Source organism: Perca fluviatilis, chromosome 1 (genome assembly GCF_010015445.1).
Source record: "Perca fluviatilis chromosome 1, GENO_Pfluv_1.0, whole genome shotgun sequence".
In the NCBI taxonomy this organism is placed as follows: Eukaryota; Metazoa; Chordata; class Actinopteri; order Perciformes; family Percidae; genus Perca; species Perca fluviatilis.
Window position 1 is genome coordinate 20,684,508 of NC_053112.1, and position 27,819 is coordinate 20,712,326.

The 27,819-nt window shown below is 39.0% G+C and overlaps 1 protein-coding gene across 1 annotated transcript in view; it reads left to right on the top strand.

The window, feature by feature from the left end:
• tusc3 (tumor suppressor candidate 3) overlaps positions 1–27,819 on the top strand; it is a 93,726-nt gene that overhangs the window by 56,060 nt on the left and 9,847 nt on the right. Inside the window, exons 7-8 of the mRNA XM_039801798.1 lie at positions 14,864–14,927; positions 17,458–17,532. Coding sequence (XP_039657732.1) covers positions 14,864–14,927; positions 17,458–17,532 — 139 coding nt within the window. The remainder of the gene's footprint in view (positions 1–14,863; positions 14,928–17,457; positions 17,533–27,819) is intronic.

Here is a 27,819-nt window from a genome sequence, read left to right on the forward strand (position 1 = left end):
GACGTAAAACGCATCACTCGAGCTGCTGCACGCGAATGTCGCTGTACTACACCACTTTGTAAACATAGCCATACTGAGACATACATATAGAGAGTTTTGTGGAGCTGATAGGCTTAATTAGCTTTGTATCAACTCAATCTGCAATGGCTTGAATGTAACAAACGTTCGTTAATATACAATAGTTAAGCAGTGTAGCTTTAAGGCCTGGTCACATCAGCAAACTCATCCACGTGAAATATTTAGTTCTAGAAGTTTGGTGATGTAGTGCCTCCTAGCCAGCCACGATAGTTTTCCAAGATTCTGTTTACTTTCTCTTTACTGGCCCTTTTAATCCCCCTGGTATTTTGTTTTTAGGATTGCACAATATATATTTAAATAAATAGTTACTGAAGAGAGAGAAAAGCTATCTAGGCTAGCTGACTGTCATTTAGCAAGCTAGTTATCTCAGTTGCTAATGGGACAGCATTTCACAAACTTTATTTCAAAGGAATTTTTACCATTGACTCTGCAAACCATTCCTCTTCTGTGGAGCAGTTTTTAATCCAACAGAGCAGGTTTCAAAGCAGGGCTTGATAGTACATTTTTCCCCACAATTACAAATTTAGGAGATCATAAAGAACTTTTGGGGCACAATGAAAATTTATGAAATAATGATGAATGATTTTTGATTTTTCTTTAATAAAAGGAATACGAGGAGACATTTACAAGCAAAGTGATTTCATTTATTTAAATGGAAAAATTATACTAGTTTTTAAATTATGTCTGCTTCAAATTGTATTTATTTAATAATTATGTAATTATTCATACTGCTTCAACTGTATACTGTATGGTTCAAGGCACAACAAAATGCAGTTGTAGTCCCTTTATGCTACACAAGAAAAACAAAACAAAAGCTTTTCTGTAGTGCATGTTTTTAATTTGCATAAAGAAGAATGTAAACAGCAGCAACAAAAACACTGGTGAATTCTCTGGGCAGATAATATAAAGATAGATAGATAGAAAGATAGATAGATAGATAGATAGATAGATAGATAGATAGATAGATAGATAGATAGATAGATAGATAGATAGATACAAATTCTACATTAGGGCTATATGCACATGGATGGGAAAGAGAATTTGCTTCTTTTTTTTAAATCTGTTTATTATCATATGTATTAGTCCATTATTAGTTTTCTTTCTTTCTATTCAATCCAGTCAGCTTCAGAGTGACTTACATATGGTAACTGCTATTACTATTGCTGTACAGTGATACTCGTAGCTAATTTGTACAATAATACAATTGTGTTATGAATACAAAACCTTATGTAATTTTGAAATACAAAATTTATTGGTCAATAAATTGTCAGTGACGTTGAATATACAGTAGTAGTTAACAAGCCACCCCTACAGTTTGGCACGCATTCGACCTGTGGATTATTTGCAAAGTTTAACCATTGCAGTGTGAAATACAGTTTTACGGCCTCTGTTACGTGAACAGGGTGCAGCATAAAGACAGAGCGAGACGACATTGCCTCTGCAGCTTGTTCAAGTAACAGGGAGTCGGAGCAATAGCGATAAAGTGGTCACAACTGTGGTTACACTTTTCAAAACCCCACGCAGTCAACGCTTGCTGCAGTTGCTGGCGCGCTGCAATATAATATAATGGCGAGCCAAAACCAGCCACAGTGTGGTTACACTTACTCTGAAACACGCCCCTATGTGCTCCTGTACTAGACAAAAAGTGAAATTGAAATGTGGCGAAACTCATGGGAGCCACTGGCCGCCGCGTCTGCAAAAAAAACTGTGAAGATACATGTGCTCGTAAAGAGATTTTACAGTTTGCATACATATATTGTAAGTTGCAAATGCTAGTAAAACTCTCATTGAAGAGAAACAAGTCCTTTAATTCTTCATAGATTCTTTTTTTTTTTTAGATAATGTTTTTGGGGCATTTTCGGCCTTCATTTTGATAGGACAGCTGAAGACATGAAAGGGGAGAGAGAGGGGGAATGACATGCAGCAGAGGGCCGTAGGTCGGAGTCGAACCCACGGCCGCTGCATCGAGGAGTAAACCTCTATATAGATTTTTAAGGTGAGAGATTTTTGTAAGTCTCTTAATGTGGCTATCAAATTGTAGATCTGAATCCATGAATGCACCAATATTTCTGGCCTGGTTTGTGGTCTTTAACATGAGAGATTTAAGCTGAGCACTGAATCTTTCTACTTTGGATCCAAAGACAATTAGTCTTGTTTTATCTGATCTTTTTGAAGGAATTTGTGGCACATCCAATCATTAATTTGTTCACTGCACCTACTCAGTGCTTGTAATTGGATTATAGTCACCTGGTGATATCTGTATATAAACCTGTTGTCTGTTGTCTGCATAATTACGGTAAAATGTACTTTGCCCTTAGTCCAGTTCAGACCAAAGATTTGCGACGAGACAAAACCGTTTTAGAACGTCGCAGGGAAAAGTTGCAGCGGTCTGAACTGGGCCGATTCAGCTCGACACAAACCAGCTGATGGTGTCGCTGCGACTCAGCTGGTCAAGTCACAGAGGCTGGTTTTAGAACGCAAGGGATGTCGCCTGTTTCAACAGCCAATAGAGAAGTCAGCTACAAACTGTAGAAATGAAATGGTCCATAATCCATATTTTTTCTATGTTACAATCTGTTAACTGGTCAAATAGATAGACAGAGGCTCAACGTGCGCCCGCAAGCACGTAGGCTGCAAGCTAGATAATGACGAGAGGGGGCGCCTAGAACAAAGCAGTGAATCAGAGAAATTAAACGTGTTTTTGCCATTTCATCACTAGAAATGTATCTGTAGCAAGCATCTCACTATCACTAATGTTATCCACATTCACATTTATACGCAACAAATGATATATCCAGCTACAAAAAGCCTGGAAGTCGGAAGTTAGAACCGAAGTACAAAGAGACGTTTGTATGGATATGATATGCTATCTGGTCTCGTCACATTGGTTTGCACTGGCAGGTTTTAGAACGCTGCAGACCGGTGCGTTGCAGGTAGATGCAAGTTATAACTCGTCTCGTCGTGAATCTTTGGTCTGAACTGGGCTTTAGAGCGAATCCACTAATCGTCACAATTCCATTGGAATAAAAAGATTTCGCAGCAAGGTTTTGCTGTTTTCAATGCTGTTGTGACCGAGCTATTGGACAGCAAAATGTCTGACTCGCTCTCTCTCTCGTACACAACCACACTTGGGAAATGCCCAGTACAACTTAAACTGGTTTCCCCTGGGAGGGTTCCTTGGGGCTGTTGGGTGTTAACTGCCTTGCTTAAGGGAAATTCAGCAGTGGTAACAAGAGACTGGCAAGTTTATTTTTTCCCTGCTCAGATTTATTTTGACAGCCTGTGGAACGAGCCAGCATTTCTTTTAGTCACAAGCCTTTGTGTGTGAAAAAAAAAAAGTGAGAATTGAGAAAAATGAGAAGTCACCTCATTTTACTGATTGACAGATTTAAAAAATCTTTTTTTTTTAAAAAGACAGAAAGAAAAAATAGGTTTTAAACGGCTTTAATTGACTCTTGGGTAATTAATCTGAATTCTCCATGGAGTGTGTAAACATTGAACTGCATAAACAGTGAGTACATAATGAGGTTTTAAAGCATCACCTGAATCCCTAAAATAGACTACCATATTGTTCAAATAAAGGGTTTAGTAAAACCTGCCCATAGTCCCTCTGATGTACTGCATAAATCTCCCCATATGCTCTCTCATATCTAGTTAGTTAGACATGAAATCATTGCTGTGTTGCCCTATATCTTCTTTTAACTAAGAAATATAAAAATTCAGTTGGTGGAGCGGGCGCCCATGTATGGAGGTTTGCTCCTCGGCACAGCGGCCGCGGGTTTGGCTCCGACCTGCGGCCCTTTGCTGCATGTCGTTCCCCCTCTCTCTCCCCTTTCATGTCTTCAGCTGTCCTGTCAAAATAAAGGCCTAAAATGCCCAAAAGATTATCTTAAAAAAATATATAATAAATTGCTTTTTTGGCATATCTATTATATACAATTTAAGTTTTTCAACATTTTCAGTTGACTCGTGACTTAACTCTATCGGGCATCAGTACTAGTGTTGTGTTTTGAGTTTACATGTCTGATTCAGTATAGCTGTATCATTCTTTCCCTTGGTTTTCTCTTTCACAATCTTGCTCTCATTTTATGTTGTAGATATTTAGCGGAGTCTCTTACCCAGAGTACCTTGCAAGGTTCACTTCCTAGATCGCCTATCGTTATACCCATTCGCAACAACACACACAGTCATACCTCTCCGTTGTTTATATAAATTAAGCACATATTCCCACTCCACCTCTCTTTATCTCTGTTACTCTTGCTCCTCTGTTCTTTCTGCTTTGGTGACATTTCATTTATCCCTCTTCCTGTGTGAGTGCCTCCTTACCCTTACAAAACAAAACACACACACACACACACACACACACACATGATACAGGATGGAAAAGGATGAATAAAGCTATTTGTAAAGGTTATCTGACCCAAAACTATTAACACCCAACATTACAACGGTTTAGTTTTAGAGAGAGAATGGTCAAGTCAATGGGACAAGGTATGCTCATTGCTCATATACAGTACTTGTGTGTTATCAGTGTTAACATAACTCGCCATTTATGCCAACTATTCCATTTTGATTGGTACTTATCATTCCTGTCATGTTTTCTGTGACATGGAGCACACTAAATTGTTACACATTGAGGAAATCATTGACAGCTACGTCTCATCAAAGTCTGTTCTCAACCTCATTTTAATACAATAATAAACGTGAGATGTGTATATGTAAATGCATATAATACGCCTGCATGGATGGAGACCCCTAAATTGCTTCAAAGTTATTTAAAGACAAACAGACCTATTGTTTTGAGCTCATTCGCAGACATGGGTCTCTTAAAAAAAATAAAAATCCATTAGATTAATTGGAGCAGGAGCAGATTAAAGTTGTACCAGACTCCTCCACAGCAGGAACCTGCTGAATGTATGAAGGTGAGCCATAGTGAGGCTATTTAAAAGGGGGGGACACAGCGTCCTTGGCTTATACACAACTCTCTCTCCATGGCTGTTGTAGCTGAACAGGAACCCTGCAGGCGGCTCTTCCAGTTCTGGCCTTTCATTTGTGACTGACTCACATGCAGCTTGTTGTGCTAACCTCAGCACGTGTTGCGAAAGGCGTACAGCTAAAGGTTTCTGCTTAGATCTCGCACTTGTGAACTTTGGTTCCGCATTTCATGCACAAATCAACATACCGTGTATTCTGCGTGGGGCTGTGTGCAGATTTGATAAGGGTAACAAATAAAATATCAGCTTTCTTAACCTTAAAGGTCCCATGGCATGTAAATTTCACTTTATGAGGTTTTTTAACATTAATATGCGTTCCCCCAGCCAGCCTATGGTCCCCCAGTGGCTAGAAATGGCAATAGGTGTAAACCCGAGCCCTGTGTATCCTGCTCTGCCTTTGAGAAAATGAAAGCTCAGATGGGCCGATCTGGAATCTTGCTCCTTATGGAGGTCATAAGGAGCAAGATTACCTCCCCTTTCTCTGCTTTGCCCGCCCAGAGAATTTGGTCCACCCATGAGAGAGAGAGAGACATCATGGCTTTCAAACGAGCAAAGTGGCAGTTGACCACACCCCCACTCTCCAACTTGCCCCCCCTCGCTCCTCAAACACAGAAATGGCACATACTAAGGAAAGCTCTTTGTGGGGCTGGCTCTAGTGGCTGTAATTCTGCACCAAGGCTGAATTTTGGGAAAGAGACTTCAGATACAGTATTAGGGGACCACTAAGGCCTATATAAAAGCATCCAAAGAGAACCATGTCATGGGACCTTTAAACAATACTTTGGTTAATAGCCCTTCAGCAAATCCCTGTTAGAATTGTTTCATCTTTCCAGACTACATAATAGGTCGAGCTCCAATGTTTGTCAAACCTGTTTTGCCTTCGGTTGCCGCCCAGCGGTAACTTCCAGGCCTGAAAAGTGAAGCCAATGTAGAAGTGCCTTAAACCTACATTCTATCTAATTTCCAGCAGGGGGCGACTCCAATGCTCCAAAAAGAAGTCTTGGTTTCTAAGTTTCTAAAGAAGTCTATAGGGAAATTACACTACTTCTACCTTGATTTATTACCTCAGTAAACATTTTCCGAACAAGTTTATGGCCTCAGTCGCTAGTTTCAAGTCTTCTTTATTAGAGCAGGATATTCATTTAGTAAATTAGGATCCCATTTATTTTAAAATAAATATCCTGTTAAGTGTTCTGCCAACCAAGCTAGTTGCTTCAAGTTGGTAACTTAAGAGACGATTTTCAACCAGCTCTGTGTACATGACAAACGGCACCAGAACCCAGAGGTCTGCGTTTACCCCCAGTAAATACACAACACTGGCTTAGATGCGTCATCCTCCACCGTTCTGCCCTTTTGTCCAAATATGGTCACTTCTTGCTCCAAAATACCAAGATGGCAACGGCCAAAATGCATACTGCTGGCTTCACAATGGCAGTCCACCAATGCCACGTCCATTATTTTTAAAGTCTATTATTATGACACTCAGTGAGTCATGCAAGAAAGTCAGATTAATTACATCTACTGTAAAAAGTGGTCCGCAGCTATAAAGTATAAACCGGGTATTAGCTGTGACCTTATCATTGCCTTACTTAACTGTGCCTTATTTTGGATTTACTCTGTAACACTTTTAGCAAAGAATCAGAATACTTTATTGATCCCCTTAGATAAATTGTTAGTTGTAAATTGCAGTTGCTCACAGTCAGATTTAATGTTAAAAAAAATAAGAGTAAGAAACAAAAAGTAAAGTGAATAAAGTAGCATAGCTAAAGTGCAAGAAATAAAAATGTAAGTTAAAGTTAAGTAAGATAAGGTTAAAAAGATCATGTTGCTAAAACAATGGATTGTACAAATGCTATTGGAGTACAGTGTGAACATAAGTAGCGCAGTGAACAAGTGGCTGGAGCATATCAGACTACAATAATGTCAGATATTGCACATATAACTAATTAATTATTGCACCGAGTAGTTATTGCACATAATTGTCCAAGAATTTTGACATTATAGAAATGTGATATTGAAATATGGGGGTTCAGTTCACTTTTGACACTTCAAGTGTGTAACACTCAGAGGGACTTAATGCTACCCCAAACAGCAGATACAACTATTCTTAAAGATGTACTTTTAAGACATGTTTTCCTGTAGTTTTTCAAAGAAATGTTGTGAAGTACTGAAAATCTTGAGGTGGCTGTAATCTGGTACTTGCCCTTGCCAGGTGGTCAGCCATTGTGGCACAGGTTGGATGCAAGACACGTGCTAATGAAAGTTGGTGTGATTCAAGCATTTACAGGACACTAAAAATGCTGTTTTGTTGACGTACATCAGTGAAGATTCTCTTTTGAATTTCCAGATAAACCTTATGTTGAAGGGTTAAAGTTATATTGCCTCCTGTTTTCAAGTGTATATATCTATGGTTTTCAACAAGCATGTAGTGGTATATTGTTGGCAGAAGCTTTGGAAGCTGTCTCCATCTATACGCTGCCTTAATAGATTCAGGCCATTGTAATTTAAATGCATGTAAAACAGGTCATTTTCTGCATAATATCTGGCTATATTGAGCACCAAACCACATTTCAAAGACTGCATGGGCTTATTCACAAGTGTCTAACTTGGTCTGTGTAGGTAACCTGTTGAATTAAGTAAGACAGAGAGAGAACGAGTTATAGAGTTTGACTGTTGTGTTAGCTTCCATTAATCTCTGTTCGCTCAACGAGCTATGGCTGCTTTTACTTCCAGACCGCCATGATGTCTTAAATCTTTCTAATGAACACACACACACATTTTCTTTCATTATTTAATTCACAAACACACCTTTACTTAATGGTTTTCAGTATACACATGCATAGCTACGTACACCATAACACATACACTCTAAGCTCTGCACACTAATGAATGGAACTCCTGCATTCTAATCCATCAGATTAATTGAAAGTGCCTGGCCATGGATTGAGGAATTTTTCATCTTCCAAGCACTGCTCTTGCTCATAGCCTCTATCTGCAGTTTATGCTTATGTTGAGGAGGTAACATGCATAGAGTGGTGCCTTGAAAAATAGTATGAAGTAATGTTTTATTGCAATTTTATTAATGAAAGAATAAAAACATGTTGCATACATGCTAGTTAGTTAGCCTTTTGTAATGTGACACAGCTTTGTCATTTTCCCAAAGTGTCTCTCTTTCAATGCCCTTTACAGTTATTGAACATTTTACAAAGATGCACTTGCTCATTGAATCTGGGATAAAATAAGTGTATTTGTGTGCATTTGCATGGGTGTGCTGCCATAATTCAGTAGTTTACTACAATATAAACAAAGACAGTTAGCAATAAGTTGCACATTGCTAAATCTAGTGCAGTTCAATATTATGTACCTTATCATATTCTGTTTAAGTTTATAGAGGATAGTTGATTGAACTGTCACATTTTTCCAATGTAGCACTCGTGTCCTTATGAGTGGCTGTAGTTTGTTATGCTGTTGACCTGGATGTTTCTAAGACTTTGTCCACCCTTAAAGGATTTATTGCAGAGCCATCAATTTGAGTGCATTGGATAGATGGATTAGTGAATGTATAGGCTTAGATAAAGGAAGGAAAGGTTCTCATTTTAAATGATTGCTAGACCAGAGTGTAAAGGAGGACCAGAAAAACACCTGCCAAGTTCCATTTTCAAATGTTTCAACAGACAGCGCAATCTTAATGCACAACTGCACCTCATACACTGTACCATAGTGCTTCACAACAATGCTACTTTATCAGCACCCAAGTCACTCCACTAAATGTCATGTGCATGCTTGTCCAAAAGCCAAATGCCATTAAGAATGTTTTGTGAGCAAGCTAAAACATGTTTTTTGCGTTTGTTTTTCCAGATTCATTTACTGGCCATTGTTGCACTCACAAGTGTCCCAACCCTTGTGCTAGCAGCTTTTACATTTAAATTACCTGGAATTTAACTAATTTTATAAATTGACTATAACATAATATAAATTACTTATGATACGACTGAGTTGCACTTGCAGTTTCTCATGGAGTGATTAGAAATGCCAAAAGCAATCTCTCACCAACTTCCAAATAAAGGGCACCACAACCAAAACTTTTTCCCATGGTGGTAAAAAAAGAGCCTTGGTTTGTCCGTCAAAAAGGAAAGCATCTTGTTACCAATTCAAAAACCCCACTTAATGCAGAACAACCGGTTTGTGTTGAAGACAAAAGGATCTGTTTCCGCCTTGAGCCTTTGTCTTTATTTCTGCTTTCAAGTGCAAAAATTCTTCATTTATCTCCACTGAAGCAAGAAAAAAGCTGCCCACCCTTTACTCCTTCTACTTTGTCATCTTCTATTGATCTTTCCATCCTTATTCCTGTCTGATAGGGAAAGAATTCAACACTGGTTCAGTCAAGTGGAAAAACAGACCCTAAATGTGCCATAAACCCAGACGATAATAATCTGCTGGGATTCAACAATGTGAAACACACTGAAAGACTTCCTTTCTCTCACTCTCCTATTTGTCTCATTTCCACAAGACTTCCATGTTGTCTTCCTTTGTCTGTCTCTGTGCTTTTCTCCCATCACACACAGAGAGATGCCAGTCAAATTGGAGCTCTAACGTCTTATCAGATAAGCTTGCTTGTGCAGAGTTTGAGCCTTAAGCATTGGGCTGTGTGATAGACATTGAGTGTACTGACTGTAACAGACTGTGATATATATATATATATACAGAGAAAATTGACACATTGAAGTAAAGTGCTTATGCATGTTAATACTTAGAGAATCCTTAGGAGTCTAAAGGCGCACACTAATTCATGGTTCAATACATTCTATTGCAATAAATAAATGTCACCACTACACTCCATAATTATGGCTGTAAATATTGCCTTGACTAAAACAACCTTGTTAAAACATTGTTTTTTGTATACTAATAAATAAATGCAAGCATCAAGTTTATCTTTGATCCTCATCCTCAATTGAATCTCAACAGTATCCACTGCCGTTGCATCATAAGTCCCTGCAAAAAATATCTAGATGTTTAAGAATTCAAAGGTCAGTGTATCAAGGGATGCATTTGTTCTATGTCGTTGATTCAAGTCATAATAGTTTTTCTTTTTATTTTACCATGGCACAGGTAGTATAGGTAAAATTATTTGTTGTAGGTCTCGGGAATTTAAGTACTGCTAATCCCTTCGGTTACCATTCAACAAGAAAAAGATGCAGGCCTTAGACATAGGATCTGGCGTTGCAGCTATTAGCCGCAGGGTTGTGCGGCGGTGTCGGTGCATAGCCCGTTTGTGTTTCCATTTTGTTCCCCATGGTACTAGCAATTAGCCATGCTGCTAGTACCCTGGGTCTGTCAGCATCCATATATTAAAAAAAAACCATTTACTTTAAAAAACTAACAAGGTCTATCAAAACGGTTGGTTTTATACTGTTGCACAAGGCCCCATTGAATGACTACATGTGAAACATAATGTTACACTCCAGTCCATTGTTTTGTGGCCACCGCAGCGTGAAAGTTAAATCTGTTAACTTTTTCACCGCAGGGTTAGGGTTTTTTCGGCACCACCTGCAGCCCCCACTGCCACAGCCAAAACACAAAAACTAACATTCAAAGAATTGGTAGGATTGTTGTCTAGTCTGAACACTGCCTTACCTGAAACCCTGGTGAGCTTGACTAACTTGCTGCCATCACTCCACTTGTTCCCTGCAGTGTTTGTCACTCATCTGCTTGGTTGGGCCAGCCCCCTGCAGTCCTCTTCTTGTGTTACCAACTGTGCACTGAGCTCGGTGTTGGTTTCAGTTTGTTTAGGTTGACAAATACATACAGAAACTATACCAAAATACTTTGGGGATGAGCGTTTTCCTTTATTGGGCCTCATTCACATTATGGAGTATCTCTACATGACTCATATGCAACAGGTCCTCCAACCCATACAATCACATAGGTCTTTTTTTCCTACCCTCTAAAATTACCCACAGAAGCATTTCCTAAATTAGCACTCCAACCGGTGGCAGAATATCATTACGTCCTCATTCCTAAATATAAGGGTCGCAGTTTTATGTAGTTAACGTCGATGAAACGTCACTGTTTGGTTAGGTTTAGGCAACAAAACTAATTGGTTAGGTTTAGATAAAGATGGTGGTTTGGGTTAAAATTTGTTACATAACTTCAGTTCCGTACGGAAGCACATGATGTAGTTACGTGGAGACGAAGACCATCACGCACTTATGTACATAACTTAGCATAACATACTTACATACTTGACTTACAAGTTAACGTGTACTTTAGTTAGACTTTTGGGTTTACACGGGGCCTGAACAGCGATTTCCTGAGTGGAAGTCCTGTGTTTGTTTGACCCATCCATCTACTCTGACCTGCTCCCTATGCAGACATTAGCGCTCTTTATACGTCACCTGACATCCTCCTTTGCTACCATTATAATTACTACAGCCACTAGAGGTAGGCTGCTTGTGGGGTTGTTTTGGGAGGAAAGACTTCTGATAGAACCGGTCTGGACTACTTACCCTATTTTTTACTCCTAGATTGATTTGACATCCCTCCATCCATCTTGACACACATTTTACGAACGACACAGACAATAGACAGACATGATAAAAGTACCCAAGGCTCCAAAACACGAGGACGGTAAACTCTCACAGCTGGTCACTACTTTTAATTCAATAAATTAACTACGAGGCCCATGCCCATCACAGTCTTAACAAGAGTACGCCCTCATCAGCATGCCACTCTCCTCTCCTCTGTTCTTTCTCCACTCTTTCTTCTCTGGCGTCTGCCTTCACGCTGGCTCATATTAGGCAAAACTCTTAAGAATTTTCAAGCAATCAAAAATGACAAATGACAACCTGACTCCAGGTGAATGCATGTGAATCTCCAAATGAATAGAAATCTAGATAAATTATCTTTGGCATTATCCATTTTCTGGAACAAAGCTAAGGTAGTGAGATCTTACTTTAGGCTTTTTGTAACCAAACAGTTATGGGGACTCCCTGAGAGGAATTGCCCACTGGGGAACTCCAAGTGGCTGGCTGGCTAGTTAGCTTGCAGTTAAAAATAGTGGTTGCCGGTGCTGCATTGGCTCATGTGATAGATTAATCGACGTAGATGTCTCAACCAATCGCTGTACAAGGTTTCTCTTGTGCTGCGAGAGTGTCTACTCTGAAGTACGAGCTAAAAATGTCCCTGAAAATGACATTCTAAGAACTACAATTGTACTGTAGTTCTTGCAGTATGGACACAATAAAAAGAAAACTGAGGAAAAAAACTGAGGAGGACACGCTGTTGGATGCTGTCCTCCTCTCCTACTTCAATGCCTAACGAATCTATCTCTTTCTTTCCCTGACCCTGTCTTTCACTAGTTGAAGCCTGAAAATATTGTAAACAAATTAATAACATAACTAATTCCACTGGTCGGACTGTTCAGCTCTGTTTCAGACTGATAACTCCAGTTTAAGCTGGTCCTCATCCTCAACACGTGCCTTTTTCAGTCGCGGAAAATACTTTTCAATACTCAACTGGGTTGAAGCAGCAAACATTCAGTGTAAGAGTAAAAAATGACATTACATTATTTATAATAGGCCTGCGTTTATCTGATTCACAGCTGCTATATAGTGTTTTGACCTCGACAACCCAACTGCATTTTACCGCAAACTTGTGACTAGTTAACTTTCTAAAGCAGGCACAATCGCTTGTTTGCTAAGAGTCGGGTCGGGACTCCAACATTAACACACTGACAACATTGTATTCAGAATATAAAATATGTTTATAGGACTTTTTAATGTGTGATTGTGTAAAGGTGTTCACGAGATACCAACCTTTCGTGAACTTGTGAATTTCACCAGCCCTCTTCTCTCCTTATGGAGACAGACACTGTGTGCACGGTGGGAGGAGCTGTGTGTGTGTGTGCGTGCGTGTGTGTATGTAGGAAATGCAGCTGAACGTGTTTTAAATAGTGTAAAAAAATATATATAACGAAACGCAATGTGCGGCGGCCGGTGTTGATAGTGAGTCGCACCGCCACACATTACTCTATGTGTGGGAAACACTGGACTCTTAGAACTATGAAACAATTCCTACGGTTTGAAAACGCCTTTTGTCTAGGAGTTTTATTCTCTTAAAGATATGGAAGCAGCATTCATGCTGGAAAGATGCATTAAGAGGATGGGCAGTGAATGTGAGTTAATACAATATTTTGCGTGTCTGTGTGTGTGAGTGTTCCTGTAGGGTTAGATTGACCTTTCTCTGCCCACTCATTGAGAATGTGGCACATTACACCTACGCACTACATGGGAAAAATCATCTATGACTCACAAACTGATATGCGCACACACAAAATTAACATTCCTACTTTACATTTGACAAAATCATTTGTGGATACGACACACACACACACACACACACACACACACACACACAATGTTTCTAAGTAAAGATATCCTGGTATTTTAGTAGATTAATCTCTTTCTTTTACACTTCATATTCAGCAGCTAGCAAAAAGATAAAGCTTAAACTAGGTTTTTATTTCAGAATCAAATCCTGACTTACGTTTGAATCTAGAAAGAGGCTGGTTGCTGCCACTTTTATGTCTGTACTTGACTATGGTGATGTTTTATACATGCATGCTTCGTCTCAAAATGTACATGCACTGGGAACTGTATACCATGGAGCTCTGAGGTTCATCACTGGTTTTAAAGCTCTCACTCACCATTGTGAACTGTATGAACATGTTGGATGGCCTTCTCTGTCAACACGGAGACTTAAACAGTGGCATATCTTCATATACAAGTATATTTTAGGTCTACTTATATCCTACCTTCGGACCTATATCAGTGTAAATAGTATTGGGACTTACAATCTTCGTTCCCAGGATCTCTTCCTTCTGTCTGTTCCAAAGGTTAGAACTGAGCTGGGGGAAAAGGCGTTTACGTTTGCTGCTCCCTCTACCTGGAACAAGTTACAGAGATCCATGAAACTTATCGAGCTGGTCTCATTGGTCGCTTTTAAGAGGATGTTGATTGACTTGGAGGCAGCCACATCTTGCTGTATATGTTTTGTCTGATGTGTTTAGGATTGTGGTTGACTTTGAGGGATATGCTGGTTCAGTTGGTTTTTGTTATTTGTTTTTAAGTGTTTTTGTGTTCTTTGTGTTTGTATGTATGTGTGGTTGTACTGCTGCCTGTCTTGGCCAGGACACTCTTCAAAAAGAGATTTTTAATCTCAATGAGTCTTTTCCTCATTAAAAAAAGTAAAATAAATAATAACACAAAAGGATTTTGTGTTATTATTCTGCTGCTGCCATGCTGCATAAAATACATATCCATGGAGGAAAAGGTACTGGCCATTCTTTTCTAGATCTCCTTCATGATTAAGCAAATATAAGATTAAGCCAGGAACTGGATGCCATTTTGACTACAACCAAATTCAGGTTTGTTTATATTGGGGACAGGTATTGTTCTTGAATAAAGGGATGTTGGTCATCATTTTAAGCCAGGTTCATAAGCCATAAGAAGATAGCAAGTCTTTCTTTCTGTACATATGTACAATGAAGAGTTTTGTCACAAAAGGTTAATTATTAATGATTCTCTCTTTCTTTATTCACTGTTTTCAACTTGACTGTCAGATATTGCCCACTGTTCAATGCTGTTCTTCACCATTCATAACTCAACCCTCCATGTCCTTACTGTTCTTCCTCTGAGGATGTAACCTAGTGTGACCTTTTGACAATTGAAATAAACAATGTTAAACTAATATGTCTGTCTGTCTCTCTCTCCCTCTCTTTCCCCACTCCACAGAGTTATATTCATGGCAGCAGTCAGGCTCAGTTTGTGGCTGAGTCTCACATCATCCTCCTTCTGAGTATCCTTTCACCAATGCGTTTGTATGTTTCATGTGTCGACATAAATTCAAACACAGTGCTGCAAAATGCAAATCATCCAGAGGAGTTTAGCTATCTGTAAAATGTCCTACAGCTCATTTTGGCAAAAAATCCTCATTGCTTACACACAACACATACTGGAGGAAGCCACCTTTATGTGTCTGAAACGGCATCCAATTTTTCTGTCCGCAAAATTTATTTTCCCATCACGAAGGCTTTGTCATCTGTGTCCATTCTCCATAGGGAGGTTGTCTGCTGGACTAAACAAACAGACAATACGAAGACGAGAGATTGTCCTCTTTTAACTTCACCTCCTTGCCTTATTTGTTCCAAATTCAACCCCTGATGATAGGCTGTTGCTGTGTGTGTCTTTTGGCAGGATAGATGTTTCCGTTTGTGTTTGCTTTCTTTTCTATCTGCTTGTATATCTGTGTGTTCTTGCACTGGTGCTTTTGAATGTGTGTGGGTAATGATATCGTTCATTCCTAGCTGTTGTGTTTGTCCCCATGGGAAATAGCAGGTCCAAGGTCACACCTGCTGCAGAGCAATATTTGTTTGTCCACGCTAACACAGTTTATTTTTTTATTTTCTGCCCATCTGATTACATCGAAATGAAACACACATTCACACCTGCTGAAATGACAACACACCTACCCTTGTTGTCTCTGCAGGTGGTGTAAACACATTTTATGACCGTCATAGATGCAGTTTCCCAATGGATGTAACCTTGTATAATTTGTTATATGCAGGTGCACACACACCCAGGTACCATGTGCAGTTGCACAACTGTACCTTTTTAGGATGAGAGGGAGAATTGTTGTCAAGTGGTAAATGTACAGTGTAGGTTTCAGTTAGGTTATGAAAATTACATGTTTACAAGGCTGGAAGTTACAAGTGATCAAAGGATTTTATAATGCAATAGCAGAGTAAAGATATGTTATTAATTCATGCATCTATATGTTATTCATATCAATTCATCATAACACATATACCTGGCCTACATGAAAGAGCAGTTTATGACTGCTGTTTCACAGTTGATTGTTTTCAATGTTGTGTTGGCTCTACTCTGGAATGATGTATTGCTTGTGTATAGTGAATAATTATACAGAAGATAAGGAACTCTAAAAGCAATCGCAATATTGATCTAAAAATTTTTTAATTAGATTATTTTTCCATATCATTATGCCTGATCTGTCACCATATCATCAAAAGGATGCCTCAGTTTCTGCTCTGTATTTCCCCATGTGGCAGCCTTTGTTTGTGCACCCCATCAGGTTTTCTTTAGTTATGTGGATTTGTATGCAGTGCACGCTGAAGAAAAGAATCTGTCATTATAAGCCACCTGAGGCTGTGCTTTGCAGTTCAAGTGTTGAATGGAGCATTGCTTGCTTCTGTAAAACAGATGTTCACAATACTGTATGAACTGTTCATAATTAAATGTTAATGTAATTATTTCAACAATTCCTATATCTTAAACAATAGCTAAATACTACAAAACAATAGCTAAATACTTAAAATAGTACCAATGTAGGTCAGCCAATTAAAAAAAATTACCAATGGATTTTCCAGTCAAGTCAGTATTACAAATTGTCTAAATGGGATTTACAGGCCAACATCAGCAGTGGTTCCCCAACCAGTCCAAGCTCTACAAAGACAAAAATGTAAGAAATCCATGTGGAGGACATTCAAATTATGAGCTGGATCTGCAATAGTCGCCGCAGATTGGTAAGATCAATTGCAAAAATTAAAAAAGTTCTTGCAGGTAACAGATGGGACAAAAATAATCACAGTGACTCTTTGTTACAAAATCTTAATTTGATTGACACAGTATGTTTTTTGTCTTTGCAGCAATTACATTATCATTTCCTCATAAGCAAGATTTAGAATCAGCTCCTTATGACCACATAAGGAGCTGATTCTAGATCGGCCCATCTGAGCTTTCATTTTCTCAAAGGCAGAGCAGGATACCCAGGCCTCGGTTTACACCTATCGCCATTTCTAGCCACTGGGGGACCATAGGCAGGCTGGGGAAACTCATATTAATGTTAAAAAACCTCATAAAGTGAAATGTTCATGCCATGGGACCTTTAAGATATTTTCCTTCCAAGGGTAAGGCTGTACCACTGCAGATTTAATTTAATAGTAAAAAAGTTAAACATGTTTAATAGTTTTGTATTGCCTACTGATATCTTCCCCTTTCTTGGACAAAAGTAACATAACTTTTTCTGACACAATACAACTTTTGGTTCATTCAAGAACACTTTTTTAAGGAATAATAGCAAAAGGGAGAAGGATGTATTGTTATTAATGTGTCCACGCCCTTTATATATACTTTGTGCTGTCAAAGTACCAGTGACTGATGTTCTTGCTAATCTGAGTTCTTATATGCACATGTGTGCGTATCTGTAAGTGCATATGTGTGTCCAGCAGTTTCTCCTGGGGCAGTGTGTATATCCAGCTTCTCCCTCTCCTGTATGCAAGTGTGTTGTTTCCTTGACAACCTTGTCCCAGATGCTGCAATCACCATGGGGATGGTGCTGCTAAATGAGGCTGCCACCTCCAAGGGAGACGTAGGCAAGAGACGAAGTAAGTAGTGAAGATTGTTTTTTCAGCTTTCTTTTATTCTTATTGTACTTTTTCTTTCCCTTTTCAACCTCTAGTTCCTCAATTTTTGGTGTGTGTGTGTGTGTGTGTGTGTGTGTGTGTGTGTGTGTGTGTGTGTGTGTGTGTGTGTGTGTGTGTGTGTGTGTGTGTGTGTGTGTGTGTGTTTAAGCTGAGTGGCATAGTTGTGAGAGCCACCTTGTAACTACCAGGAGTAGTTCTTGCAACACCTAATGTAATGTAATACATCAAAATCATGTTTTCATGTTTTAAGAGGTGTCAATGGTGCTGGAGAGATTAAAATCTTTGAAGAAGAAACACACATCCTGTAAAGCATTAATTCCTATAAGATGTCTTCTAGTTATAACTGAGAGAACACAATCCAATATGATTAAAAAGTTACATGTACACATTCACCCACAGGTATTGTTCAGCTATACATGTGTTGATAAATAAAAATGTCCTATATTCGAAGGTAAGTCACAAGGTCAGGTATTAACAATAAATTATCCTGGCTGCTGTTTACAGTTGCCTTCTTGATCCCTTGAAAAAGGCCATCCTCTGAGTGCAACATTAATATTAGAGAAATTCCTTTTCCACTCATGGTGGAAAGGATTCTCCTTCTTTGAGATTGGACTTACACTCGCCAACTTCATAATCAGTTATTTCTTTGCGAGGCCTCTTGCTACCAGCCTTGATCACCAGAAAAAAAACATTTCATTACTTGGCTTCCCAACCACTCCAGACCAGTGGCGTAGGCAGAAATAGTATTTTGGGTGGGCCAGTACAAAAGTGACTGGGTCATTTTTTTAATTTATTTAAACAGGGACAACATACAATATACATTAACCTTAGACAGGAGAGATGCATTATACCAGGTTGTAGCACATGTGCTAGTTTCCACCTGTAGTCCCTGGGCAGGCTGATGTCAACAAATGAATTTAATAACACATTTATCCCAAAACCAACATTAAAATGTAAATTTTCAAAAAGACGTAGAAGTAGCAAAAAGGACAATCTGAAAAAAACAGCAACAATTTTACCTTCCAACATACTGCATTACAATGGCAATAGCAGAACTGTCTCCAACATGCTCAACCAACAAAACTCAGTCTAAAAAGTTTGTACACAACAGTATAGACAAAAACCTGTCGATTTTAACCTATTCAGGCTAAAATATATTTGCACCGGCAGAACCAGCAGCATTGGCTCTGCACAGCACTGTTATAAAATTAACCATTTTATTGCACAAAGTTGCAACTAATCATGAACCCAAACAGCAGAGAGGGCATCTAAATTACATACTGCATGACCTAGAATAGCCTACATCAGACAAAAATCGCATATGTAACATATCCTATCCATATGCTTCAGGACTGTGAAAGCTTCCAGCCTAGCATTGTTTGAATTATGAAAGATATAATGAAAAGTGGCCAGCAAGGCGCCAAATCTTAGACAGTGTGTCAAGTCCACGGCAGTGACAGCATCAAAGAAAACTAAAAACTACATCACTCACAGATAAGTTATCTTCTTATTTAATGTGGGCAAAACACAAACGCGTTTCAGCTAGAAGCCATCATCAGTTCATAATTTCTTACTAAATAGGAAGGTTACTAGGTTACTTAAATAATAACGCAAGAAGCATGACATACGTTTTACTTAATGTGTACCTCTGTGAGGGCCATGTAGCACTCAAACACACTCCTCTCTCGCTGATGAGATACCACTTTAAAGAGAAGCCATTGTTGTCGAGGTAACTTTTAACAGTGCATTGCTTAACACATCCATGGTACATTGTCTAAAAAGCCAGCTAGCTAACGTTAGCTGCTGAAGGCAGCCCGGAGAGTCTGTCTGTTGTTACGGTAGCAACCACCTACGTTCCAAGGCTTCCTAATTGTTTGATCCTTATTCTATGGTTTAAAATGTTTCGTTTTAATCAGAAGAGAAGACACATTAAACAGACACACAACTAGTTCTGTTACTATTTCTTTTTTTACATACATTTGAATATTTTTCATAACAAAACAAAACGTATTGATCAAACTTGGCTGGGCGGGCCAGTGAGTAAAGTGGGCGGGCCATTGCCGCCCTGGCCCATTACTGGCTAGGCGCCTGCTCCAGACTACTCTGAATAGGAAAAATGTCTTTTGAGCGGTCTCTTATGCTTTGTGCTCAGTAGCCTGTTTTTTCTTTTTTGTTGGAATACATTCATTCATATTTCTTGAGCATACTGTAACTCTCACTTTGACATTTAAACAGTAGGCACACTAGAAGACGATTTAAGAACACGTGGTGGCACATTACAAGATGCAGTTTCATTTGTGGGTACAGTACAGACTTATTCAGAAATCATGCTCTTTTTTCAGTTGTGATCTCTATTTCTTTCCTCACCTGACACATGAACAAATGTAAGTGAATAAACAGAGTGTGAGAACATGTACAAGCAAAAATGCAAAACTATGATGATATATAAAAGTGCACAGATGGAGTTTTTCTTAAACTAATAAAGCTTATGTTTACGTTCATTGTTACTCACCAGAATTCTGTGTGTCCTGGAGGTCTAACAAATGTGATTAATGCATCTTTCAAATAACACATTTGCAAGGCCTATTTTTTTAAGTTGACAGCCCAGACAAAACGTAGCAAAACGTTTATTTAAACTGAAACGGTGTTGTGTTGGACACCCTATTGTGTGCACAAGTGCAATGCCTTTTTAAAGGTCCCATGGCATGAACATTTCACTTTATGAGGTTTTTTAACATTAATATGCGTTCCCCCAGCCTGCCTATGGTCCCCCAGTGGCTAGACATGGCGATAGGTGTAAACCAAGCCATGTCCAGGTTACCTCCCTTTTCTCTGCTTTGCCCTCCCAGAGAATTTGGCCCACCCATGAGAGAGAGAGACATTATGCCTTTCAAACGAGCAAAGTGGCAGTTGGTCAAGGCCACACCCCCACGGACCTCCGGGCACTGCCACCATTCATCTGCATGGACGGCAGTACAGAAAATTGGCAAACTTTCGCTTAAGTTAGCTAACGCTAGCGCTGAGTAAGACCTTTTTAGGCAAATATTCCAATCAACTTTGTTGAAGTAAAAAGGTGAGAGGGTCAAAGTTTAATATGAAAACATGGACAACACCCCAAAACAAATTCACAGCTATTTTAATGTACACAGGGCAATGGATATGCATTGCTAAGCCTCTATCATGATTGACAGGTTGGCGTTTAGCCACGCCCCTAAAGCATCCCCTGCTTTATCATCACTTTTAAAACAATGGGACCCTAATTTACAAAATGAACACCATGCTGTATTAAAAAACACTTGAAACTAGCGATTTAGGCCATAAACCTGTTAGGAAAATGTTTATCAAGGTAGTAAATCATGGCAGAAGTAAGGTCATTTCCCTATAGACTTCTATAGAAACTGACTTCTTTTTGCAACCGTGGTAGACGCCCCCGACTGGAAATTAGAAACAATGCAGGTTTAAGGCTATTCCTTGGCTTCAATTCTCAGACCCAGAAGATTTGTCCATATTATTATACGTCTATTGTTGCACCGTAGCAAAACGGTGCGGTTTTTGAGATTGAACGTGCCCCTGCATTGTTTACATGCATCCATCGGTACTAGGTGCACGGGACAAACACAGCAGGGAAAAAAAGAGGAAGGTTGCTTGAGTGTTACAATGTTGACAAATTGAATGTATTTATAAGTATGTAAGACTAGATGGAAATTGATGGAAAAGATGACATAAAATTACTCAAACTTAGTATTAAAATGGTAAAAATATGTGCTATATTTAATAGCAATGCTGAAGGGTAAGCTTAAGACGGGAGACTCCTGTACACACATACCATGCAATGAACCATCATCACAGTACTTTCATTAGTGTGTGACGTGTATTTGCATAACTGTCAATAAGCTGGAGCAGCCCCAAAAATAAGAAGCACTTGTTTTACTTTCAACTTAATCACTGAGATGACCCCTAACCTGCCCCATAACTGCCTCTGAATACACAACTACAGCATTTGGATATGCTTGGTAAATGCTTGATAGACTTTGACTAGCAGGTAGATTTATGTGGTGTTATGAGAGGAATTGTCTCATCAAGAAAATGATTTAGGTGGCCGGGTTAGCTCAGCTGGTAGAGCGGGCGCACATATGTAGAGGTTTATTCCTTGACGCAAAAGGTCCACGGTTCAAGTCCGACCTGTGATGGTTTCCTACATGTCTTTCCCCCTCTCTCTCCCCCTTCATATCTCAGCTGTCCTATCCATTAAAGGGGGAAATGGCCCAAAAAAAAAAACAATCTTAAAAGAAAAAAATTAAAATGATTTAAGTTGCTTGTAATTAGTCAAATTAATTTTTAGACAATTAAAAGTTGGTTATCGTATGCTCTCAATCTGACTGCCGGTGCATTTAGAGCAAACCCTCGTCTTTTGTTCTAATGGGTCTAATGTTATCTTTACATTCATGCATGAGTCAAAATTGTTCTTATTCTACACAAATACCACATGCACAGAAATTGCAGTGGGAATCCAGCTGGGTCTGGCTGTGATCCATCCATGAAAAGGCAAAAAATGAAAACACGTTTGTAAGTGCAAATCAAACTCAATTTGCACTAAATATTTTAATTACAATAATAATAAAAACAACTGATTTACAATAGCAAAAGCCCAAAATGCAATCACCAACTAGCTACAATTTGCTAGTGAAGGAGAGCTTTAAGGCACAGTTCAGTGGAGACCAGCAAGCTACTTCTTAATGAAGGAAAGGCTGCATGTCAGCTGAGCCATGAAAAAATCATTTGTGTTACTGTTACTCAAAAAAATATTGTTAAAGAATAATTGTTTAATGTTAAAACAAATGCTGTTGGGGAAATTATACTTTAAAAAGTAAAATAAATTGAATCATCATGCTTAATAAAAGGAATGACCTAAAAGCAGGCTCAGAAGCAATTAAAAATACAAATCCTCTCAACTGGTGGTGGACCACCACAGTAGAGGCAGTAGAGTCCACATACCAGACAGGTGGACGATATACAGTCATTGATATGGCTGATCTGCCGAGATTCCCACCGTACCAGCAGTCAACATTTGTAAATGTCTCATCAAATGCATAAAATCCCACTTGTGCAGTACTAGCTCTATTTACATATGCATATTCATTGATTTCGCCTCCCTATTTTTGTTCATTCATTATTTCTGCTGTTTTTTTTCCTAACATTTATTTTCCTTACTTTTATTTGTAAAGCATCTTTCTAGACCCAAAATGCCAGAGAACAAGATACAAAAACAAAAACATTAGGCATTAAAGCACATAACATTGCAGGCACAGGCGGTGGTAGCCGACAAGATTTCTAACTGATGTTATTTAAAGCATGTTTTAAAAAGGTGTGTTTCAAGAAGTTCCTTAAAACTATGGAGACTGGGTGCATTCCTCAGCTCTTCAGGTAGAGCATTCCAGCAGAAGGCTGTCGCCTGTAGTTTTCAGCTTTGCACCTGACTTTCTCTGCAAACCTGACCCTCTTGCAAAGGCAAGTCTAGCAATACACAGTCAGTAAGTGGTAGATTTGCACATCACAGATTACAATTAAGGTAAATCTCCGATGACAATTTAACTTCTAGTGTTTTTTTGGGTTAGGCCCTTTTTCGTTCTTGTACAAAGAAGTGGAGGTTCTTTGTAAGGTAATCAAGAATAATGGGGCCCCTGTAGAAACTGTAGAAATTTTATTTTAGGGCTCTAGTCGAGGCGGTTGAATAAACTATGAATAGCTTTGTTACTGGTAGACTTTCAAACTTAAGATCAGGTATTCCAGAATCCTTGTTACCTGCATTAGCAAGGAGGATGTTTGTACTTGTCCCTACTGTACTAGTAGCCCTGGTGTTGTTGTGGTTGTGCTTTACTTTAACCTGTAGTTCTCTGCTTAAAGCTCTCCTCAAAAGTCTGAGCAGGTAGCATACAAAAGTATAAATACAGCATGGAGGGCACAGAGGGGATGATTAATTAAAGTCAAAGCTATCATGAGAGTGTCTGTGAAAATCACCTTCTCCAATGCTAAGGGCTTCAAAATTAGTGGGAAAACATGAGAGTTGATGGAGCCTGCCATTGTCTTTTAACTGTGATGATCACTAGTGGTCTCATGTTGTGGATTTGAATGCATCAAATTACATTACAGAGATTACAGAGACCAGCTTTAAGCTGCTGGACACATGTAGGACCATTAACATGTGCCGTCATTTGTGTTCTGTTCCAACCAGACACCAACATAATTGACACATCTAGAATAGATTCAATATTTATTGTCATTGTTTTCAAAAGCGGAACACAGTTTAGCAGCTCTCAGTTTGACAGCTAAGCCTGTAAATAAACAAACTATAAACAAAATCTTAAATATCAATCTTTAAATTGCAAAAATATAAAATCAAAATAAATAACATCGTTAGGTTACGCTATACACATATGGAGTTATTGAACTTTCAGATCTTGGGGTAACAATGACAATAAATATGTCACTCTGATGAGTCTGGTCTGGAAGTGTTGAGCATGTAACCACAGTTCATCATTTCAAAGGGGAGGTTGTACTTGACCCTACTAATGACATTTTTGCTTTCAACCTTTTCCTTTACTGCCTAAGCGGAGTTTCTGCATAATCTCTAGATTATGAGAAGGGGAGTAAGATACTAGATGACCTGCACAGATAATTACCTCAAACACAGACACAGTTACATGCAAGTGGATTTTAATTAGTGTGGTGTGATGAAAAAGCATATCCAGGAGCCTTTCAATTGCCTCTGTAAGGCCACAAACTCATGCATACGCACAGACTCTCACACTTAAGAAAAATTCTAAAGGCAAGATTATCAACTTTTTGTTCTACTTTACCCATGAGTTCTCCTTGAAATGTTTAAGCTTGGCAATTAAAATTATAATGACTTTGTAACTACCTCAAGACTTGTTTCTCAGTATCAGACTGAACAAGAACACTCACACACATCTACATAGACAGACACACATGCATATGTGCTCACATAATTGTCACCTGTGTAAGGCTGACATTTCACGTGTACAGCACAGACTAGGGTTTAATATTTTTCCCGAAAATGAGATCCCGGGAAATAGACAGCCCATATTCCGGGAATCCCGGGAAATGGCTGTGTTTTTTTGGTTTGTTTTTAGCCTAAGTAATGTATCGATATCATTCAAATATGCATTCCCAAAATCCCAAAATGACATTTTTTATATTATTTGTATCATTTTTAGGACTAAAGAACACAGTTTATGTCCATCAACACAGTGAGCTGCGTGCTGCAGCGTGACATCTGCTGCAGCGCTAATTATGAAATGCCAGGTGGAATGTCTGGGACTTGTCTTCTGAAAATCTAGGCAACCCTTATATAATCAATGTTTTATAGAAATCTATTATAAAAACTAACGAAATATGGTTAAGTAAACCACTGAATGATTCTTAAAGCATTACGTTATCGAAATCCATTCTGTGGCTGTTGAGGATGTGTAAACGGCTGCAAACGGGATTAATCACTCGAAGTTAACCAAATATTTCTTTATTAGGGCAGGGCCAAACAAAATTAAAGAAAATGATCCTCAGAAATGTAGTGTGTATAGTGTGCACTGCAAAAAGACAGGCCTATCTTTAATGAATGAATGTATGAGCCTGTGTAATGATTTAGGGAGCCTGTATTACCGTAGCTACCGTCTCCTGCATCAACGTTACCGTATGAGAACAATAGACACGCACTCCTTGCCTTTTTTTATTTTATTTTATTTCCCGTTTCCCGTCATAACCTTTCCCGGGAAATGGTTTTGATCAGATTTCCTAGATTAAACCCTAGCACAGACTACTCACTTATCAATTCTCTCTCTGCTCCATCATTTCCATCAGGTCTTTTATCCTTTCATTATCCATCTCATTCGTTCTCTCTCCCTTGCTTTCCTTCTCTTAGGTGCAGAAACTTGTACTTTTTTATTGTATCAGCTTTTTTAATGTAACTTCTTTCTTTGTGTTATTTCCACCTGCTGATTTAAATTAACTTAAAGGGGTGATAGAATGCAAAACCGATTTTACCCTGTCATAGTTGAATAACGACAGTTCAGTGGGTAAATAGGACATACATAGAAGCTCAAAATCCCACTGACACCCCTTTACTATGAAAATCTCATATTTTGAAACTGCCTCTGAAAACGGGCGAATCCCAACAAAGCTGAGTTGCTTGCGCAAGCATCTCAAAATCCGGAACCTTAAGAGAACAGTCACGCCCCAACATTTACATAGGCTACACAACTGACCTGAGATCAGGTAGTCTTCTGAATCTAGCTAGGTCACGCAGATCTCTGCTATTCCATTACAAAATTCACTTCTGAAACTTTTTTATGCGAGAAATCAACCATATAAAGCTCAAATATGGGCCGCTTTACGAAAAAGGATGGCTAATTGCAAATTATCTCAGACTGTGTGTCGGAGTTTAGTACCGGTGTTGGTGCTGCCTGGGTTGCTACATCGCCACCCTGACCGCCAGAAATGTCAGCGAGCTCTTACCGCGCAATCTTTTACCGCAGCCCGCAGGTTCCAGTTAATCTTATAATGGGTATGTGTGTTGAGTTATTTAAACAAACAATCGGGGAAATAAACGCCTCTTGTCCGCGAGTCTCATTGATAGAGCCGCGGTGAGATGGAGTCCATCAATGAGAGCTAGCTAGCCTCCTCCTAACTCTGACATTCACAAAAATACATTCAATTGAAATCCGAAATCGGACAAGCGTTAGCTAAGCTTTGTAAGACCTTGAGGAACCTGTAATATTCATGCCGTGACGAAATTCAAACTGTAAATATACTTTAGTTATGGCGACAGTGTAGCTAGCTAGCTGCGGTATTTCCCCATTGTAATGAATGGGACATATAGCAAGCAGCTGCTCGTCCTACAAAGACGCCTTGCGTTCATAAAAATGCCTTAAAATCAAATCGGACACAACGGTTAGCTTTATAAGACATTGGGGAATGATGTTGTATAAGTGGCGTGACGAAATTCAAACTGTAAATATAATTTAGTTATGGCGACAGTGTAGCTAGCTAGCTGCGGTATTTCCCCATTGTAATGAATGGGACATATAGCAAGCAGCTGTTTGTCCTACAAAGACGCCTTGCGTTCATAAAAATGCCTTAAAATCAAATCGGACACAACGGTTAGCTTTATAAGACATTGGGGAATGATGTATAAGGTGTGGACGAAAATTCAAACTGTAAATATAATTTAGTTATGGCGACAATGTAGCTAGCAGCACGCGGTATTTCCCCATTGTAATGAATGGGACATATAACGCAAGCTGCTCGGTTCTACAAAGACGCTTTATGCGTTCATAAAAATGCCTTAAAATCAAATCGGACACAACGGTTAGCTTTATAAGACATTGGGGAATGATGTTGTACAAGTGGCGTGACGAAATTCAAACTGTAAATATAATTTAGTTATGGCGACAATGTAGCTAGCTAGCTGCGGTATTTCCCCATTGTAATGAATGGGACATATAGCAAGCAGCTGTTTGTTCTACAAAGACGCCTTGCGTTCATAAAAATGCCTTAAAATCAAATCGGACACATCGGTTAGCTTTATAAGACATTGGGACATTCAAAACCGTAAATGTATTATTTATAGATATAGTTATGCCGGCAGCTGGCCGCGGAGCCCCGTATACAGTATCCACAAAGGGTGACTTTGCCCTGGGTATGGAGCCCAGCAGGCTGTCGCTTTCCGTCAGACTGTGTGGAGCTCCTAAAGTCCGACACGTCTTACCAAATTTGCAATTAGCCATCAATTTTTGTAAAACGCCCCATATTTGAGCTTTATATAGTTGATTTCCGCTAAAAAGTCTCAGAAGTGAATTTGATAATGAAACATTGCAGTGTCTGGAATATGAGATTCTGTCGCTTCTCTAATGTATGTGTATTGGGATTTCGCTCAACCAATCAGCGTCTGTCTAATGTTCTGCATGTGGCAAGTCGCTCAACCAATCACCGCGCAGCTCATCTAAATATTCATGACCATACCATATTTGGAAGAAAAGCTCTTGTTACAAATAGGGCCAAAACACAGGGATGCATAAGGGCCAGTAAAATATCAACCAGGCCATTTTCAGCCCAACCAATGTTACATACCCCATTAGGAGACCATAAGGAACAGTGTGAAATACCCTATATAATCATTCTATCACCCCTTTAAGAAAACACAACATGCAGATTACAGTTTACTCAAGCATACTA